The 20297-nt window shown below is 36.3% G+C and overlaps 1 protein-coding gene across 2 annotated transcripts in view; it reads left to right on the forward strand.

Annotated features, from left to right (window-relative positions):
• CLTC (clathrin heavy chain) overlaps window positions 1-20297 on the forward strand; it is a 66024-nt gene that overhangs the window by 22282 nt on the left and 23445 nt on the right. For both annotated transcript variants that reach the window (XM_049637755.1, XM_049637756.1), the window contains exons 2-13: window positions 1592-1799; window positions 5019-5287; window positions 5848-6009; window positions 9311-9424; window positions 9837-10010; window positions 12932-13129; window positions 13853-14053; window positions 16185-16337; window positions 16955-17077; window positions 17948-18085; window positions 18298-18462; window positions 18673-18853. In XM_049637755.1, the coding sequence (XP_049493712.1) occupies window positions 1592-1799; window positions 5019-5287; window positions 5848-6009; window positions 9311-9424; window positions 9837-10010; window positions 12932-13129; window positions 13853-14053; window positions 16185-16337; window positions 16955-17077; window positions 17948-18085; window positions 18298-18462; window positions 18673-18853 (2086 nt within the window). The remainder of the gene's footprint in view (window positions 1-1591; window positions 1800-5018; window positions 5288-5847; window positions 6010-9310; window positions 9425-9836; window positions 10011-12931; window positions 13130-13852; window positions 14054-16184; window positions 16338-16954; window positions 17078-17947; window positions 18086-18297; window positions 18463-18672; window positions 18854-20297) is intronic.

The following is a 20297-nucleotide window of genomic DNA, read 5'->3' on the forward strand; positions in this document are numbered from 1 at the left end:
TGTGCTTGCAGTTGTTGAAGTGAAAATAAAATGTAGTCTCTTAATCTTATGTTTTATTTTATTCAGAAGCTGGCCTAGTTATTAAGTGTGATTAGCAGAATTTGACAAAAGAATTTAGATAAAATACAGTTAACTTGGCTCAGGCCAGTCCATAAGAGAGTAGTGACAATGGTGGTCTCTGGGGAGGAAAATTGGATATCTGGGTGGTCACGGGCAGAAGGAAGACGTGTGTGTGTGTGTGTGTGTGTGTGTGTGTGTGTGTGTGTGTGTGGGCTTTTTAATTTTGCTTTGGATTTTGTTCCATGTGAATTTATTATCCGTTGGAAAAAAGGAAAAAAATAGTCTGGCCAAGGCTAATGAAACCTTCAGTAACTTTGTAGCGGTACTTAATCTGTTAGACTACATTTAGGCACCAGAATATTAATGACCCACTCTGGTAGAGACCTCCTTCTAGCAAGTGCCTTTTTCTCACACACTTACGTGGTTTTCAAAAACCTACCATCTTTAGATTCTCTATATTTATTTAGCAAATACTTTAATATCTTCTTAATATACAAAGCAAATCTGATTCCATTATTTTCCTTGTAAAAACCCTTAAGTAGCTTCCTTTGCCTTTGGAGACATTCAGGATTCTTACTGGGATACATTCAGCTCATCAGTTTTATTTTTTTTTAATTTTTTTTTGGTAACGTTTTATTTATTTTTTGAGACAGGGAGAGACAGAGCATGAACAGGGGAGGGCCAGAGAGAGGGAGACACAGAATCTGAAACAGGCTCCAGGCTCTGAGCTGTCAGCACAGAGCCCGACGCGGGGCTCGAACTCACGGAGTGCGAGATCATGACCTGAACCAAAGTTGGCCGCTTAACCCACTGAGCCACCCAGGCGCCCCTCAGCTTATCAGTTTTAATTCTTTGCTCCGCAAGCCTTTCATAGTCATATATCTGGATCTTAGTATTTGTTCTTCTGTTGAGCATTCTCTTTTCTACCTTCCTTGGACACATTCCCTTAGCTGTGGGCCGCCTTTAACCAGGTCCCTCTTACATATCTTTGTTTTGGCGCTTTTGGCAAAGCATTGCCAATTGTTTACGTGTCTGCTTTTGTTAGTTCCTTTTGTTAGTTCCTTTACATAAGAACTCTGAAGTTTTAAATCTCTTTTTATGCTGAAGTTAATTTTCAGATTCCTAAAGTCCAGTACTTGTGAGCAAATGACTGCTAAATATTGAAGGGGGTAAGGGAGGACAGACCTTAAACCAAGAAAGGTCAATGACCTCAAATCCCCTGAACCACAAAAGGTAGCTGTTTCCTTTACCTTTTTATGTATTTGTTCTGCCTCTTAGTTATAACCACAAAGTTAACATATCTCTAGTTATAACTACAAGGTTATAATAAAATAGTTGAATGCTGTATTAGTTGGAAGAACTGAAGGTCCATCATTTGGCTATCAATAGCCTCATTTGAATGAATAACGGAGTTGTTACTGTTGACCTTGAAGCATTAATGGTTAAATGAGGTAATGACAATACGTGAATATCAAGTCTTTCTGATTCACTTTGTAACATGACTTATTATGTTTTTGGTTTTTTTCCCCAGCTCCAGAATCTGGGTATAAACCCAGCAAATATTGGCTTCAGTACCCTAACTATGGAGTCAGACAAATTCATCTGCATTAGAGAGAAAGTAGGAGAGCAGGCCCAGGTGGTAATCATTGATATGAATGACCCAAGTAATCCAATTCGAAGACCAATTTCAGCAGACAGCGCCATCATGAATCCAGCTAGCAAAGTAATTGCGTTGAAAGGTATAAAAGATTGTGGGGTGGTTTTCTTTCCTTTTTTTCCTTCCCTATGTATAATTTATTCAAATACAATAAAAGGATCTACCTTTTTTTGTATATTAATTTTGGTTAAATCTGCAAACTTGAAGCTGTTACTAAATTTGATTTTAACTACTTTCATGACTTGGTATGTTTCTGTGAAATGTCTTTCTATTCAGCATAGATCTATTTGGAAAAATTTTAAGTTTTAGATTTAATGAATTTAAATTTTGTACCTGCAGTGTGATAAGACTGTGCTAAGTACATAAGTCCATCTATAGAAGACAAATTAGTGATTCATATCCTGAAATAAAATATGCTTTAATATTAGCACTTAAACATTGCAAGATTTTGTTACGAAGATAAACTTAACATTTATGTTGTGCCTTTTTTATACTTCAGGTGTGTGTTTCATTTAGATTGTCAAGTTCTAAAAATGTCTTGAATTGGGTGCCTGGCTGGCTCAGTCAGTAGAACATGTCAACTGTTGATCTCAGGGTCATAAATGCAAGCCTCACATTGAGTGTGAAGCCTACTTTTTAAGAAAAATGTTTTACATTTACACTGATTATTAGAAGTATATGTATATGTAGATGGGTGTTAAAGCTTTGGAATCAAGCGTATTAGAGTTTATTCAAAGTAACTTTTTAGTGTCACACAGTACAGAACTGTACAACCTATCAGTCCAAGCAGTTCAAAGAACCTCATACTGTCTGGGAGACTATCTTAATTTTTTTCCTTTGAACTATAGAATGAGAATGTAATTGATCCCCCCTTTTTTTTAATTTAAAAAATGCTTATTATTTTATTTTAATAATTATTTGAGAGAGAACATGAGAGGGCAGGGATGGGCAGAAAGCAAGGGAGAAAGAGAATCCCAAGCAGGCTCTGCACTGACAGCAAATTCGTGAGTTTGAGCCCCGTGTTGGGCTCAAACTCATGAACTGGGAGATTGTGACCTGAGCTGAGATCCAGAGTCAGACGCTTAACTGACTGAACCACGTAGGTGCCCCAAATGTGTGTTTATTTTTGAGAGAGAAGAGAAAGAGAAAGAAAGAAAGAGAAAGTGGGGCAGAGAGAGAGGGAAACAGAGGATCCAAAGCAGGCTCCTCGCTGTCAGCATAGAGCTTGATGTGGGTCTCGAGCTCACGAACTGTGAGATCATGACCTGAGCTGAAGTTGGATGCTAACAGACTGAGCCACCCAGGCGTCCCAGCCCTTTCAAACAGTAGTTTATGAGAAGGCTAAGTGACAAGCTGGCTGACTCTAAAGTCATTTAACTGTCTATACTTTGCTTTATTGTTTTTCTTCTTGGTAGTAGGAGAAGGCTTTAGGTTCCTAGTAATTTCTTGATAAATTTGTTAGGTGAGTTGTTAAAGGTGCTGAAGTGTTTAAACAGATTTTCTTCACATTATTTAAACTTTGTATTTAGTAGTAATACTGGTTAGGGATTAAATGCAGGGTTGGGGGCAAGCATATTCAAATAACTACGTCACCATTAACATATCCAAGATAGGAGTTGTTGATCTCATCTTAAGGAAAGGTCCCAGCTTTCACTTAGGACCGCATGTTTTATAGCAGCAAGCTATAAAACAATTGCTTCTGTTAAACAGTACACATATTATACTTTAAGGTATTAAGCTCCCTTCAGCCTCCTTAAAGAATTTAGATTCAACTGCTTAGCACCTCTCACACCTCTCTATTAAAAGGCCATCATTTTAATTTTCTCACAGTTCTTTTCTATTTTTAATGTTACTGTTATCTTATCACATTTCTTAATGCTTTCTTATGTGTGCAGATGGTGAGTTAATCTTAAATTAGATTGTATTAGTTATTGTCCTGTTATATAAAAAGAATAAATTGGAAAGATTTTCAGAGCATTGTAATAGCATTATAGATTTGTGCCTATATGTCTACACTACAGAGTTAAGCTGTTAACCCTCACCCTCTTCTCCCAAATCACCCTACATATATTTACTCCAACCCCTCTTGTGTTAAAAAAACAAAACAAAACAATAAAAGTCTGATTAGGGATTGGGAAAGGTAGCAGAGAAAAATAAGTCATTCCCCAATACTGCTTCCCTCTGAAGGGAAATCCTTGGCTTCTTTTTATAAACAGGACTATAACTAACAATTGTTCAAGTCTGGTTGTGGTTTACATATTGTGTGGGATGGGAATAGCATTCTTTGTTTTATGAAAGAAGTTTTTACATATGTGGTAAGAAGGGTCATGGTACAAAGCTATATGTTTTGTGTCCCATCCCATCACCCCTCCCTTGCTACTACCTTATAATTTTTGTTCTTCAAGAGCCAGATTCTCTGTGGCTCAGGAATGGAGTTTTCCTTAGTCTCTAAGGGCTAATCTGGGTTAGAGAGCCTAGTGATAGCTGTGGGCTTTGACCTCTATTAATTTAGACCTAATCACTTTTTCAGACTGATAGATTTCAAATTAGAATTATAAGCCCTTGCATCTGACTCAATGAACTCTTAACACTCAAGGCAAATGTCATCCTTTTACCATTGTATTAAATGGATAAAGCTTGAATTTTGTTCTTATCTCCAGTATATTAACAGCATCTGAAACTGCCCTCCTTTGTTTCCTCCTTCTTTTTCTCCGGCACCTCCACCTTTCCCTGTATATCTTAAACCAGTTTTAGCATGCACTTCTTTTATGTACTAGTAGTGTAAGACTGAGTTGAGGTTGATCCTCCTTCAAAAAGCAGTTTCCACAAGATTTTATTGGATGGGGGATGACTGCCTCTTAAAAAGTAGACATTTTCCCCCATGTGTTTGTATCAGATTTGCTTTGTTCTGTGTACCTGCAACTAACTTAATTTATGCATAAAGTAAACCTTCTTAATTAAAGCCTGAAGGCTACAATCTTGTTTTCCATGATTATTAAGTGAGCTATTCTTTAGACTCATTTTCAGTTGGGATTTAGAAATGTATAGCAGTCATCTATCTATTTAAAATGTCTGTTAGAGATAATAAAGTTTTTGCTTCAGCTGTAGATATAGATTGTGGATTTAGTCTTAGCTATCTCTACAAAGGTTGCTGCTCTAGCAGTGTCACTTGTGTAGTTGGTTATTAGTCTCCTAACAGAACCATTTTGTTTGAAAGTTACAAATCGCTAGTCTAGCTATATAATAATTTATCCTGCACTTTGTTTTCTTAATGACTCACAATTCTTAATTTTGTTTTTAGCTGGGAAAACTCTTCAGATATTTAACATTGAAATGAAAAGTAAAATGAAGGCCCATACCATGACTGATGATGTCACTTTCTGGAAATGGATCTCTTTGAATACGGTTGCTCTTGTTACGGATAATGCAGTTTATCATTGGAGTATGGAAGGAGAGTCTCAGCCAGTGAAAATGTTTGATCGCCATTCTAGCCTTGCAGGGTGCCAGATTATCAATTATCGTACAGATGCAAAGCAAAAGTGGTTACTTCTGACTGGCATATCTGCACAGGTAACATTTTTCTAGATGTTTGATAAAAGGTATAGAGAATGAATGTGCTCAGAATGCAGTTTATTTTGAAATTAGGTTGTCTATGCTTGGTCCTGGTGAATGAGACTTATTTGGAAAGACTTCGTTTTTTAAGAAATAAAGGTTGCTAGCTTAATGGCTTTATGCTGACAATACGTTTTCAGAGTACTCTTACCAGGTGATTTTAGGTTTAGGTTTTACTTGCAGTTTGAGTGGATATTGAGTTCCTGTGTGAATGATTTGGAACTTATTATGGCTATTTATTGCAGAATGAGTTTTCTAATATATATTCTTTTAAGATAGTGTAAAGAGATGGTTGTATATGAAGCACATTTTAAGTATTCATATTGTTTTAATAAAGTAATGTTGGAGCCAAATTTTAAATGAAGAGGTATCAAATCTACATTGAGAGACTACATTATGAAGAATTATAAATCCTGCCAAAAGTGATATAAAACACTCTAATTATTTTACCTCTTGATGAATCTGGGCGTTATTGATTCATTGGGTCTCCAAACTTTATTCTCTTTGATCTTTTGTAGCAAAATCGTGTGGTGGGAGCTATGCAGTTATATTCTGTAGATAGGAAAGTATCTCAGCCCATTGAAGGACACGCGGCTAGTTTTGCGCAGTTTAAGATGGAAGGAAATGCAGAAGAATCAACGTTATTTTGTTTTGCAGTACGGGGTCAAGCTGGAGGGAAGGTAAGTTTTGGCTTTGGAAGTTGTTAGTGAGCACTGATCTTTGTCTCTCTACTAATTAGTCCTCTAATTTCAAAATAGTCTTACCCTTCATTGTTAATTTTTAATTTTTTTTCTTTAATGGACTGTGCATGAATTTTTAAAAAATTTTTAAAAATGTTTTATTTGAGAGAGAGAGAGAGAGAGAGAGAGAGAGAACGAGTGGGGGAGGGGCAGAGAGAAAGGGGGACGAATGATCCCAAGAGGGGGTCTGCACTGACAGCAGAGAGCCTGATGCAGGGTTCACATTCACAAACCATGAGATCTAGACCTGAGCTGAACTCGGAGGCTTAACCTACTGAGACAACCAGCTGCCCCAAAGTTGTTCTGATGTTGTTGTTGTTTTTTAAGTTTACTTACTTTGAGAGAGACCAAGAGAGTGTGAGCAGGGGAAGGGCAGAGAAAGAAGGAGAATCTCAAGCAGGCTCCACGCCGTCAGCACAGAACCCATTCAGGGCTCGAACTCACATACTGTGAGATTATGACCTGAGCTGAAATCAGGAGTCGGATGCTTAATCTGCTGTGCCACCCAAGCACCCCGTTAATTTGTTTGTGATATTCAGATTTATGGTGACTTAGTTTGTTTAAATTCTGCTTCTAGTGATACATATCTAAAATGAATTAGTGTTGTCTTGTGATACTTGTCTAAAATGAGTAATGTTGTTTAACAACTTTTTTATATCAGCTCTTTAAGGGGCGCCTGGGTGGCTCAGTCAGTTAAGCATCCAACTTTAGCTCAGGTCATGATCTCACGGTCCGTGAGTTTGAGCCCCGCGTCAGGCTCTGTGCTGACAGCTCAGGGCCTGGAGCCTGTTTCAGATTCTGTGTCTCCCTCTCTCTCTGCCCCTCCCCTGCTCATGCTCTGTCTCTCTGTCTCAAAAATAAATAAAAACATTAAAAAAAAATTTATATTGGCTCTTTAACACTATTTTTATTGCCTTTACCAAAGGCCTTTGTTTTTAAACTTTACTGCGTGTAAGAGTGATTAGGGTTGCTGCAATGTACATTTGTTTGCCTTACATCTGGAGAGTCTGGTCCAGGGGTACCTGTGTGGCTTAGTTGGTTAAGCGTCTGACTGTTGACTTAGGTCATGATCTCATGGTTCAGTTTGTGAGATCCAGCCCTATGTCAGGCTCTGTAATGATAGTGTGGAGCCTGCTTAGGATTCTCTTTTTCTCCCTCTCTCTCTCTGCCCCTGCCCTGCTTACACTCTCCCACTTAAGCTCTCAAAATAAATTTTTAAGGGGCGCCTGGGTGGCTCAGTCGGTTCAGCGGCCGACTTCGGCTCAGGTCACGATCTCGCGGTCTGTGAGTTCGAGCCCCGCGTCGGGCTCTGTGCTGACAGCTCGGAGCCTGGAGCCTGTTTCCGGTTCTGTGTCTCCCTCTCTCTGACCCTCCCCCGTTCATGCTCTGTCTCTCTCTGTCTCAAAAATAAATAAACATTAAAAAAAATTTAAAAAAAAAATAAATTTTTAAGAAATTGAAAACATAATCTCATTCAGTAAGTGGAGCTCATAATCTGCAGTTTAAATGCCATAGGTGTCTAGATGGGTATGGACTACAATTTGAGTATTATCGTCCTAAGTCAGCTTCTCAACCCTGGCTGTACGTTGGAATCACCTAGACAAATTGAAGTACTTTATATATTGGGATTCTTAGTTACAGACAACAGAAAGAAGGCCTGGTTGGTTAGAGTATAAAAAGTTTAGTGAAAAGATAATGAATTATTTACATTTAGTTAGGAAGGTTTAAACCCAAGCTTGGAAAAAATGAGGAATAAAGGAGAATGGGCAGTAGTCATGGTCCCAGCCTAAAGCCCTGCCATAGAACTTTGGGGACTCAGCTACTGCTATGACTGTACTTCTGGATGCCACAGTTAGTACTGCTGGCTGTAGAAACTCATAAGATCGAGATTGCTTGAAATCTGTAGTCTCTTAGCAGAGAGGGAACATATGCGCAGAGAGTTAAAATTCTGCCTAAAATTTCAGGGTAAGAATCCCTGAAGTGAGGAATGATCCAACCATCCTTTCAATATGACAAGGATAGAAAACATTGGTATTTATGTCTCAATTGGTACACTTTAACAAAAAGACACATAAGTTTTAGAAATCAGATCTTATCCTTAAGACATAAGGCTGAGACATTTTTTTGAAAAGTCCAAAAACTGTCATTTTTCTAGTATCTGAAAACCTGTGCCTGAGCCTATAGTCTGCCATGGCTTTTGGAAGGCAGCTATATTCTGTACTATAGTCTGCCATGGCTTTTGAAGGAAGACCCAGTTCTTTTCAGTATAGGTAGTTATCCTAATTAAGGATGAGACCCTACAAGTTTCATATGGTATATATCTTGGAAACCATATTGTTTTCTTGTTTGAGTCCATTCTTGACATGACTAAGCTAAATATATAATACTTTTTTACTGAGATTATTTACTTTCTTTTGCCTGGCTGATGTACAGCATCAGATAGTTTAAACCAAAATATTCTCATCCATGAGGTGTATGTGATTAGAGAGACAGTTTAGGTGTATACTTTCCATCTGTGTTAGAGTAGATGTATAGGCAGAGAAGGATTTAACAATTTGAGTTAGAGTTCTATTTGGAAATGCTAAATTATCACTGAAAACCATGAGAAGGTGCCTTTGTTGGTAATATATTACCAGTCTGTGTCCTTAATACAAGGTAGATTGAGGTATGATCCCTCTATTCATTTAACTTTTTAAAGTTTTTATCTTGAAATAATACAAGGACAGCACAGAGAGATGCCTATGTTCTTTACCTAGTTTTTGGTTACATCTTACAGAGTTATATAGTACAGTAGAAAAACTAGAAACAGATGTTAGTACAATTGTGTTATTCTGTGTCATTTAATAGGAGTAGATTCATGATACATACTATCTTCCCTCCTGCAACCCCTTTTTAGTCACACCCACTTGCTCCCTTCTCTCCCCACATCTGTAACTCCTGACAAGTACTAATTTACTCTCTGTTTGTATAATATGTCACTTCAAGAATGCTATATAAGTAGAACTGTATAGCTTGTGACCTTTTGAGATTAGCACTTTTTTTTTCACTTGGCATAATGTCCATGAGACTTTTTTTTTTTTTTTTTTACTGAGGAGTATTCCATGCTATGGTTGTACCATAGTTTAATATTCACCTATTTTGGGACATTTGGGTTGTTTCCAGTCTGGGGCTACAAATAAAGCTGCTGTGATCAACTGGTAAATGATCTAGATTTATATCAATTTTATTTTCTTGTGAACAGTTACATATCATTGAAGTTGGCACACCACCTACAGGGAATCAGCCCTTTCCAAAGAAGGCAGTGGATGTTTTCTTTCCTCCAGAAGCACAAAATGACTTTCCTGTTGCAATGCAGGTATTTTAAGTAAAACAAATGGACTTTTAAAATCTCTCCTCATTACAAAACTAACCCCAAACTGCTACTTACAGTCAATAGTGCTTAGAGGAGTATCCTTTATTTAATAGTAAAGTTTATTAGTAAAACTTTGTGAAGAAATATTCTTAACATTCACATAATACGTAAACTGGGTTATCGTAAGTTCAAAATTATGTTTTCTCTTTTATACATTTTATTCATACTCTTTTTTACAGTAAGAGCTTGGGATATTAACGTGCTATAAAAAGGAGAAACCATACATACGTTAACTTTAAAAATTTTTCATATACGCCTCTTGTCAAAGTTCTAGAATTTACCATATCTGAAATGGAATTAAGTTTTTTCTTTGTAGATTCATGATTTTACTGAAGTGTTGATTTTCTTTATACAGATCAGTGAAAAGCATGATGTAGTGTTCTTGATTACTAAGTATGGTTATATCCACCTCTATGATCTTGAGACTGGTACCTGTATCTACATGAATAGAATCAGTGGAGAAACAATCTTTGTTACTGCACCTCATGAAGCCACAGCTGGAATAATTGGAGTAAACAGAAAGGGACAAGTAAGGAAACCTTGAAACTTAAATTAAGCAATAAAGTAACACTGCTGTTAGCTTTTCTTTTTCCTAAAAAGCAAATGTGATTTGGATGTCAGAAAATAATATATACATAAAAATACAGAAGCACGTGATAAAAAGTCTCTCTTTGATCCTGTCTTAGAGAAAGAAACTGACATATAGCCACTTAGGATTGTGTTTATCTGTCTTTATTGTCAAAAGAAATGACTCTCCATACAAAGAAATTATTTGGGTCACATTTTACAGACACCATACTTTCTTTTCAATAGGGTTTTTTTTTTTGTTCCTGTGATTGCTAAAACAGATAATCAACTATTGGGAAAAGAATTCTCTCTACATCTCTTTTCCTAACTCTAATTATTATTAAATATTTAATGTTGGAAGGTGATATGTTATGGTAGCTATTGTGGGGTACCTGGAAAGTTATCCAATTACATAGGGAAAATATTAGTTCTGAAATTGTCACATTGAACAGACCTCTTCACAGCACCTGACAAGTGATCGTTTTTCTCTTTTCTTAGTATTTTAATGTTCCACCAGGAAGTATCTTATTTTCTAAAAAATGGTTAAAATTTCAAAAGCAATACTGTTATTGGTCTTGCCTTTTGCTAGTTTTCCTTCCGGTTAGTATTTTTCCCAGATAGAAGTGGATAGGGTAATGTATGTATGTAAAGAGGCAAATATTATAGAGAAAGGGAGTCTTTCTCTACCTATCATTCCCTATCTCCTTCCGACACCTGGTTAGGTGCTCCTGCTTTATGCCCCTAGAATTTAGGTAGCTCTCCTCCTAGCACATATCACAGTGAGTTAATTACCAATTACTTGTTAAACTGCTTCAGTTGCTATTCTTCATTAGGAAAGGGACTTTTCTTTGTTTAATTGTATTTCTACACCAGTCACTGTCTGGGCACTAAAACAACTTTAAAAATTCAGTAGCTTTCATTTTATTCAGTTGTATGGATCTCTCTTGGAAAAATCAAGAATACATTGGCCTTTTGGTGAACTAGGTTAGTGATAATTTAATAATCATGAAGTTGTTAAGCCAAAGATCTTTTTATTTCTGCCACTGTGCTGATGGTTTTAAGATAATGCTTAAACTAAAGTATCTGGAAGAGTTTCACCTTGTATATTTGCTGTTCATAACTCTGATTTTAAGAATTTATTGATCACCTTCCCCAACAGATTTTGTGTGCCAGTTGCTCTGAGTAGGGAGATGAGTGTTTATAGTAAGCTTAGGACATTTCCTCCACTCTTTGATCAAAGCCAACTACAGTTGGACATATTCCCTAAGAATGAAGTCATGGTTTCTATTTGTTTGAAAATGAAAAGCTATCAAGAGAAGATTTTTGCCAATATCTAGCTTAAATTCTGAACTTGGTAGAACTGAGTGGGTACTTTAGAAGGTAGAGAGGAACCTTTTCTGTCCCTTGTAGATCTTAAGTACTGGTTGCTAGAAATCTGCTAGAATAGTCTAAAAATAGGATGAAGATGAAACTAATGGATTTGGTGTCTGGGGAAGATAAAGGTGTAGCAATTAGTAGGAAGCTTCAGGCAGTGTAGTTGGAACGAGATTTGTTCATCTTTACTTTTCCTAGGAGCTAAGCATGAAAAGAGTCAGGTCCAGAATGCAAACTGTTAAGAAAGTAATTCCTTCCTTTAATGTCTTAATTTGTAGTAGAATGACATGGGGCAGATACAAGATAGCCATAGCTTTGGGGGTGGGGCGGGGGGATCTGACCTATAGAAGTGAAAGCATTTTGGAAGTTAAAATTTCTTCATTTTTCTCAAAAGGAAACAGAACAGGCAAGGTACACTGTTACTGTCTGTTTGGTTACTGAGTTCTCAGATTGTATTTTTATTCTTAGTCCTAGGACAGAAATTTCACATTTTCATTTATTTAACAAATATTAAGCATTTATTTTGGGCAAAACACTGTCTGGTACTAATAATGCAGCTAAGGAAAGATACATCCCTGTCCTTATGTGGAATAGTGACTAAGAAATAGATGAGAAATTGTAGTATTAGAAGTGCTGTTGGGATAATGTAAGTAGTTTATAAGCTGAGGTATATAACCATCTTTGATGTTGGGGAGAGGAATGGATATGAACATAGTGAAGGAAAGGTTCCCTTTTACATGTCAATTGATAGTAGTTTAGATTCTAGGCAAATAGGGCAGGATTCTGTGGCAGTGACATTTTAAGAGGACTAGGATGAGTAACTGTTCCCCAAATAGAAGCAATGGAAAGTGCTCTTTACTGATGCTACATTTATTAAGCAACTGGTGTATACCTTGCATTACATTAGGTGCTTAAGGATTCAGTGATCTCTCCCCTCATTGTTATATAATTTGGCCTCTAGGAATATAAATGTAATTAAAGAAAATTACTGAAAATCCTTGTTTAAAAAAAAAATCCTGAAGTTAAGAAGAATATACCTTAAACTTCTTCCAGCTGAGCCCTAGATTTCATTTAGATCTCATAGCTTTTTCAGAGTCCTGTAGGTTGTCGAGACTGTGTCTCTCAAGAATTGATAAACAAAATGGAGAGCTGTCTTTCAGAGCTCAACTAAATGGGAGCCTTTGGTATTAACCATGTTAAGAATGAATGGATGGTAGCAAAGCCATTTGTTTGGACAATATGAAGATAGTATGAAATAGGGAGTTATTTGTCTTACAGAATGGCCATATTGTAGGAATCCGCAACTGTTTAGCAACTCTTCAGCCTTCTCTGTCCTGGCTTTTTTTTTTTTTTTTCCTTTAAAATTAAAAAAAATATTTATGGCAATAAGAAAACAACTGTCACAATTTCATTACCTTATGACTCAGTAGTAAACAGCTCTAAACAGATTTGGTATCTTTGATAGCCAAATGAATACATTGCAGCTATTCATTAATCTTTAAATTTCAGGTTCTGTCAGTATGCGTGGAAGAAGAAAACATAATTCCTTATATCACCAATGTCCTACAAAATCCTGATTTGGCTCTGAGAATGGCTGTACGTAATAACTTAGCTGGTGCTGAAGAACTCTTTGCCCGGAAATTTAATGCTCTTTTTGCCCAGGGAAATTACTCAGAGGCAGCAAAGGTAGCTGCTAATGCACCAAAGGTAAATAGCTATGAAGTTGCCATGATTGGATTAATGTTAATAAGTTCTGTTTCTAATACTGTTAGGAGTGGAACCAGTTCTCCACAGAGAAAACTGATCCTTTTTAGCTTGCATTTCCTTTAGTCATATATGAGTTACATGTCAGTGCCTCTAGATTTGGTTAGCTTTTTAAAACTCAGATGTCTGATATGTAGATCTAGCAAACTATGATTTACATAGATGTAATAATGTTCAGTTACTTAGTTACAATACTGATTGCCCTCATCAATGATAGTTACTGATTTTATTTCTAAGATTTGAAAAGTTAAGTAGAGCATGTTAGTAAGATTTGTCTGAAGTTTAGTTGAGTTTATTCTTACCAGCTTTGTATTATGTTGGACTGAATTAACCTTACACCTTGATCAATCAGCATTATGAAATTTGCACTTAAGGTAAACCTAGAACAATAGCTAGCTATAGCTAATTTATGATTATGCTGTTCTCTCATACAATGGCATTGTAATTGGGTTGATAGATTTCTGATTCTGAATAATCTCATAACCTTGAACCAGAGGCGTGACAGACATTTACTGAATCTTTACCATTCAGTGTATTGAAGATTTTAAATTTATTATTGGTAGATGAAATCATGCTTTTAAGATTGGTCTAAGAGATCCGTGGAGTTATTAGTGTGATGTTGGATCACCTATTAAGAGGAGTCTTTAACATTTCTCTTTCTTAAAGGGAATCCTTCGTACTCCAGACACTATCCGTCGGTTCCAGAGTGTCCCAGCCCAGCCAGGTCAAACTTCTCCTCTACTTCAGTACTTTGGAATTCTCTTGGACCAGGGCCAACTAAACAAATATGAATCCTTAGAACTATGTAGGCCTGTACTTCAGCAAGGGCGGAAACAGCTTTTGGAGAAATGGTTAAAAGAAGATAAGGTACATTAACTTAACATATTTTTGCTTTGATTGCATTAAATACCACGGTAGCCAGTTAAAAACATTTAGGCTGCACCAAAATGTCCACTATTTACTGCTTGCAGGAGTAGAACAAGGACAGACATTACATGAGATGCATAAACTTAACTACCTTTTGAAAATAACGTTTTTTGTGGCATGTTGAGATAGGGTATTTTTGTTCAGTTTTTTAAATGGAATCCAGGATTCTTGTTTGGTGCTTAAAACTACTAACCTGGAAACAAATTGTTATCCTTTTGCTTTAGGAAAAGTGTAGTGAGAAAGGCCTATTTCAGTATACATTCATATTTGTCAACATGTGTAACACTCATTTGAATATAAGAATATATTCTTGTCTTTCACATTCCACGCTTGATAAGCACAGTAGTTTTAACCATATAAATGCCATATATATATATTATATATATATATATTATATATATATATGTTTTTTAAACTTCCCAAGTATCATCAAAGTTGTCATATTTGCTTCTTATAACCATGTTTGGATGTACAAGGGAAACATAAAATGTTGGATCATTGATATGAAGACATCAGGCCTGTCTAATTAGCAGTGATAGAGATTCCTAAAGTGATTTCACATAAAGTTAATTTGCATTATATGGAAAAATATTTAACTAGTTTCTTGAAATTTTTAAAAATGTGGACCTTTAAAATCTGTTGTTGACCAGCTTTCTTTACTATAGGATTTCCCTATGCTTTTTATATTTACTCAGTACTTACTAATTTCTTTTTACACAGAGCATCTGATAGTGCTGTTTCCTAAAGCACATTATGGGAACTATTGCTTACTTGTAAGGCAACTAACAAATTTAAATGTTGCATTGGTGGCATTATTCCTTTCGTAACCACCATAAAAAGCCTTTTCCACAAAGTAGCATTATTGAATTGTTCTCTCTTATGCCACTGTCGAGAACTAAGGTGGTACTGTTTAAAGTACTCTTGAGTAATGAATAACTTTTAATGTTATTATACCTTTCAGTTTTAGTGTATTTGATAATATTTTTACATTAGTGGTTCTTAGCCCTTGTTTCTTGACCCAGCTTCTGGCAGTCTTATAGGATACTAGAGAATAGTACTTCAGAGTTGGGATGCTTGGACAGGAGTCTGTGCTGAAGAATAGTTACTAGCCACACTAGCGAGTATTTGAGATGCGTCCTAGTTGTTTCAGATAAGGGAGGAGGATGGGAACAACCAAAGTAACTGAGTTGACCTATACAGCCTTGTGAAAGCTTTTTTTGTGTATCATTACCTTTTTTGTGAATGGTCCTGTGGGATCCATTTATGGTAAAAGGGACACTGATCAACTCTACATTAGTTAGCACATACAGTTAAGAGGTATAGGCTCTGGTAGAACTTACTTGTCAGTGATAACGCTGTTCTCTAACATTACTATTAAAAGTAGAAAATCAACTCTGGTATATAAGGCAAAGCTCTTAGGGAAACTGTTTTCCAGATTGGGCAGCTGACTGACTCAGCTTTGAATAGCACAGAGGAGGATATCTGCTTGTATACCACCCCAAAAGTCTATAGTTTTTATCTCTTTGACCCTGTAAAATTCGTATATCCTGCTTTACAACCTTCAGTCCGAAAGTCAAAATGATAATGGAGCTTAGATCCTTTAGACATACAGATTACATCATAATTTTAAGAAGGGTCCTTATGATAAGCCTCATCTGGCTCTTAAATACTAAATTTGCATTTGGTTACATTACATTAAAAGTTGCATTATTTTTGGAAAATTGGGACCATGTGGGTCTGATATCTGAATACAGTATTCTTAATAGAAATACAGGATTCTGCTTTTAAATACTTACCTTCCTAGCAAAGTAGTTGTAACATCTTTATGCATGAAGTCCTGGTGGGCTTTTTATCCTTAAGTAGGATGTGTGGAGAATTCTCCTGAGACAGTCTTGTGAATACAAGATCAAGAGTCTTTACTAACCACAACGCTTGCATATTTATAATATATTCTGGGATAATTGAGTAAGTGCCTGTCATACTAGTTTTAATTTATAGTGGAAGTGATATCAACTATTTATTTATAAAATAGCTCATGGATTACTAAACAATCTCTTTTTCCTTTGGACAGCTGGAATGTTCTGAAGAACTGGGTGATCTTGTGAAATCTGTGGACCCTACCTTGGCACTTAGTGTGTACCTGAGGGCTAACGTCCCAAATAAAGTAATTCAGTGCTTTGCAGAAACAGGTCAAGTCCAGAAGATTGTTTTATATGCTAAAAAAGTGAGTTCAATGAAACAGATTCTCAATATAACTTTGTCAAAACATTGAGAAATTAGCCTATAGGAACTGTCAGTGACTTTAATAGTGAATTTCTTTAAATTTAGAATTACTTGAAGAAGTATAAACATTCTGTTTTTAGTTCTCACATACAGAATTATGCTTATTCAGAGATGGAGACACTGGGGCACCTGGCTGGCGTAGTAAGCAGACATGCAGGGCTGATTGAGGGGTTGTGAGTTCAAGCCCCATGTTGGGTGGAGAGATTACTTTAAAAAAAAAAAAATGATTTAAAAAAAAAATGGAGGCACTCTTGCTTGGCTTCTCAGAATTTAACATGTCAGGGGCCTGTTACCTGTTAGAACAAACTTCGAAATGGTCATTCATTGAAACTAAGTCAGTTATAAAAATTTATAGCTATTCATTCAGGTACATTTGCCACCAAGGTGTCTCTTTGCCTAATATAAACAAACCAGAGTCAGTTAGCATGTTAAGTTAAAACTGAGTTTGTACTTTCACCAGTAGTTCTATATTAGCAAAATTCTGTTGTAGAAAAAGCCTTTAAATGATATAAACATGAAACTTTGCAGCAAAGTTGCAAATTTTTTTTCTATTTGTAGGTTGGATATACTCCAGACTGGATATTTTTGCTGAGAAATGTCATGCGTATCAGTCCAGATCAGGGACAGCAGTTTGCTCAAATGTTAGTTCAGGATGAAGAACCACTTGCTGATATCACACAGGTAAAGGCATTAAAATGCATTCTGTAGAAGGTAAGATTTAAATAGGGAATGGAGGGATCTGGGTTTAAACAGCTTTGGAGAAAAATGGGTTATTAACCTTCCAATTTGTAGAAACTAGAGTGTGTTCATCTACATGCATAAACCTCAAGTGTCTTATTAAAAAATACAAAAACAAAAGTTGCAGAAGACTGGACAGGAAGATACCACCTATATACAGTTTTAAAACATGCAAAACAGGGGCACCTGGGTGGCTCAGTAGGTTGAGCATTCAACTCTTGATTTCAGCTTTATCAGGTCTTTATCCCAGAATCTTGGGATTGAGCTCCAGGCTAGGCACAGAGCTTGTTTGGGATTCTTTTTCTCTCCCTCTCTCGTCCCTCTTCCCTGCTCACACACATGTGCTCTTGCTCTCTCTCAAATAAAAATTTAAAAAATGTGCAAAACAAACACCATCTTGTTTAGAGATGTATGTATTAAAAATATGAAAAATACATGGGAATAATAAAACACAAAGGATGGTTGCTACTGTTGGATGAGGGAAGAGATGCATAGAGGAGGTGGGAGTCACAGATTCCTTCATATTTTGTATTTTAAATATTTCATTACAATTTTGAAGCTATTGTTTTGATTATATTGTGCTATTATATAGTATCTTGAAATACTTTGTTTTTACCAGAACTAAAAATAACTGCAGATGACAAAAATTTATTCTTAAATTGTGAAGTGATATTGTATAAATAATATTTAAATCTGGGATTTGGTCTGGCAATTTTTTATATGTAAAGTAAGAGATTTCATTTATGTATTGTCAGCAATATCATAGAGCAGGCTTTAAACATATTAATTTCCTCTAAATCCTTTTTTTTCCAGATTGTGGATGTCTTTATGGAATACAATCTAATTCAGCAGTGTACTGCATTCTTGCTTGATGCCCTGAAGAATAATCGCCCATCTGAAGGTCCTTTACAGACACGGTTGCTTGAGATGAACCTTATGCATGCACCTCAGGTATGTTTTTTCCTGTTTTGTTTTAGGCATGTTTCCAACATTGTTTTAGTAGTTAATTAGAGCTGCATAGATTAAGCTATTTGAAGCTACTGAGATGCCTTTGTACTCTCTCCTTTGTTAATTGACTACTGAATCTTCATGTGTAATCTAGGTATAGAATTATTAATATAAATGGGGTATAAAATAAATTTGTCCTATTTGTGTTTTTATAGGTTGCAGATGCTATTCTAGGGAATCAGATGTTTACACATTATGACCGGGCTCATATTGCTCAGCTGTGTGAAAAGGCTGGTCTACTGCAGCGTGCATTAGAACACTTCACTGATTTATATGACATAAAACGTGCAGTTGTTCACACCCATCTTCTTAACCCTGAGGTATTACAGTCTTACCTAACAGAAGCTATTATGATTAATAGGTTTATTGAAAATTTGTTTGTAGCACTGAATAATAGTAATTTCATTCCACCATTAGGTTCAATGTTATTTTATTTATTTATTTATTTATTTATTTATTTATTTACCTACCTACCTACCTACCTACCTACCTACCTACCTGCCTGCCTGCCTGTTTATTTTGTCCTCTAGTGGTTAGTGAATTACTTTGGGTCCTTATCAGTAGAAGACTCCCTAGAATGCCTCAGGGCCATGCTGTCTGCCAATATTCGTCAGAATCTGCAGATCTGTGTTCAAGTGGCTTCCAAGTATCACGAACAACTGTCAACTCAATCTCTGATTGAACTTTTTGAATCTTTCAAGAGTTTTGAAGGTAATTAAGAGTTTCTGAATTGTTTTAAATTAAGATAGCCAAGAGGGGGTTTTGTTACAATCATGGGCTGTTGGAAATTCTTTCTACAAGATCAGTTTTATGGGATAGTTTTGAGTTTTATTTAATAAATGTCAACTCTTTTGTGCCGAGTTCTGGGGATGTGCAGTGAACGAGACTGTCTGCTTGGATATTTTAGAGATGAAATAAAGGCAGAATTTTAAGACCCAAATATATGTAGTAGCTTTGTCAGAATTGTATAAAATAAAAATACAAATGATGAAGTATAATAAGATTTCATGCTTATGTTGTCTGAATCTTACAGTGGCAAATGTTTCTAGCCAAGGACATTTTGTGACTTGTCACTATATACTGGGTTTTCTCCATCTTCGCACTATAGTTAATTTAGGCTGGATAATTTATTTCGGGGGTGGGTTGTCATGTGCATGCAGGATATTCAGTAGCATCCGTGGCTTCTGCCCGGTAGATGCTAGTAGCATCAGCTGCACCAGTTGTGGCCACTAAAAGTGTCTTCACACATTGCCAAATGTCTGTCTTCTGGGAAGGAAATCACCTCATTTGAGAATCACTGCTGTACCAAGTACTAAATCACTGTTGGGTTACTCTTGGGTTTATTACCTTTTTTTCCTTCTTTTTGTCATAACTGTTCTCGATAGAAGGAATGAGAGGTTTCTACTAGTTTTCTCTTTCTGTATGTTAACTATGCACTAAATTGATTTTGTTCATTCAAGTACAGTATCTAATAGCCACGTGTAGCCACATAAAGTAATTAAAATTGAATACAATTAAAATTTTAGATCTTTAGTCACAGTAGCCACATTTCAGGTGCTTAATAGCTGCATGTGGTTAGCAGCTCCCATGTTGGACAGTGCAGATCTAGAACATTTTCATCATTGTAGAATGTTCTGTTGGGCAGCACTGTATTAAATTCTTTTCAAACTGCTTTTGTGTTTTTCCTATTAACTACATATAGGAAAAACCTGCTATAGGGGACATTTAAAATTTCTCATAGGGAATATGGTGTGATTTTTAGCTTTCATACTAAGTAGCTGTCCCCCTATTTCTCAACTACTAGAAGACATTGAATTGTTCTGTAGGGATTAAAGTGCAAGTCCATTTATTGAACTGATTACTAGATTAATTAGTATTCTTAATTGAGCTATTCTTTTTTTTTTTTTTTAATTTTTTTTTCAACGTTTTTTATTTATTTTTGAGACAGAGAGAGACAGAGCATGAACGGGGGAGGGGCAGAGAGAGAGGGAGACACAGAATCGGAAACAGGCTCCAGGCTCCGAGCCATCAGCCCAGAGCCTGACGAGGGGCTCGAACTCATGGACCGTGAGATCGTGACCTGGCTGAAGTCGGACACTTAACCGACTGCGCCTGGGTGGCGCAGTCGGTTAAGTGTCCGACTTCAGCCAGGTCA

The sequence above is a fragment of the Panthera uncia genome, chromosome E1 (genome assembly GCF_023721935.1).
Source record: "Panthera uncia isolate 11264 chromosome E1, Puncia_PCG_1.0, whole genome shotgun sequence".
In the NCBI taxonomy this organism is placed as follows: domain Eukaryota; kingdom Metazoa; phylum Chordata; class Mammalia; order Carnivora; family Felidae; genus Panthera; species Panthera uncia.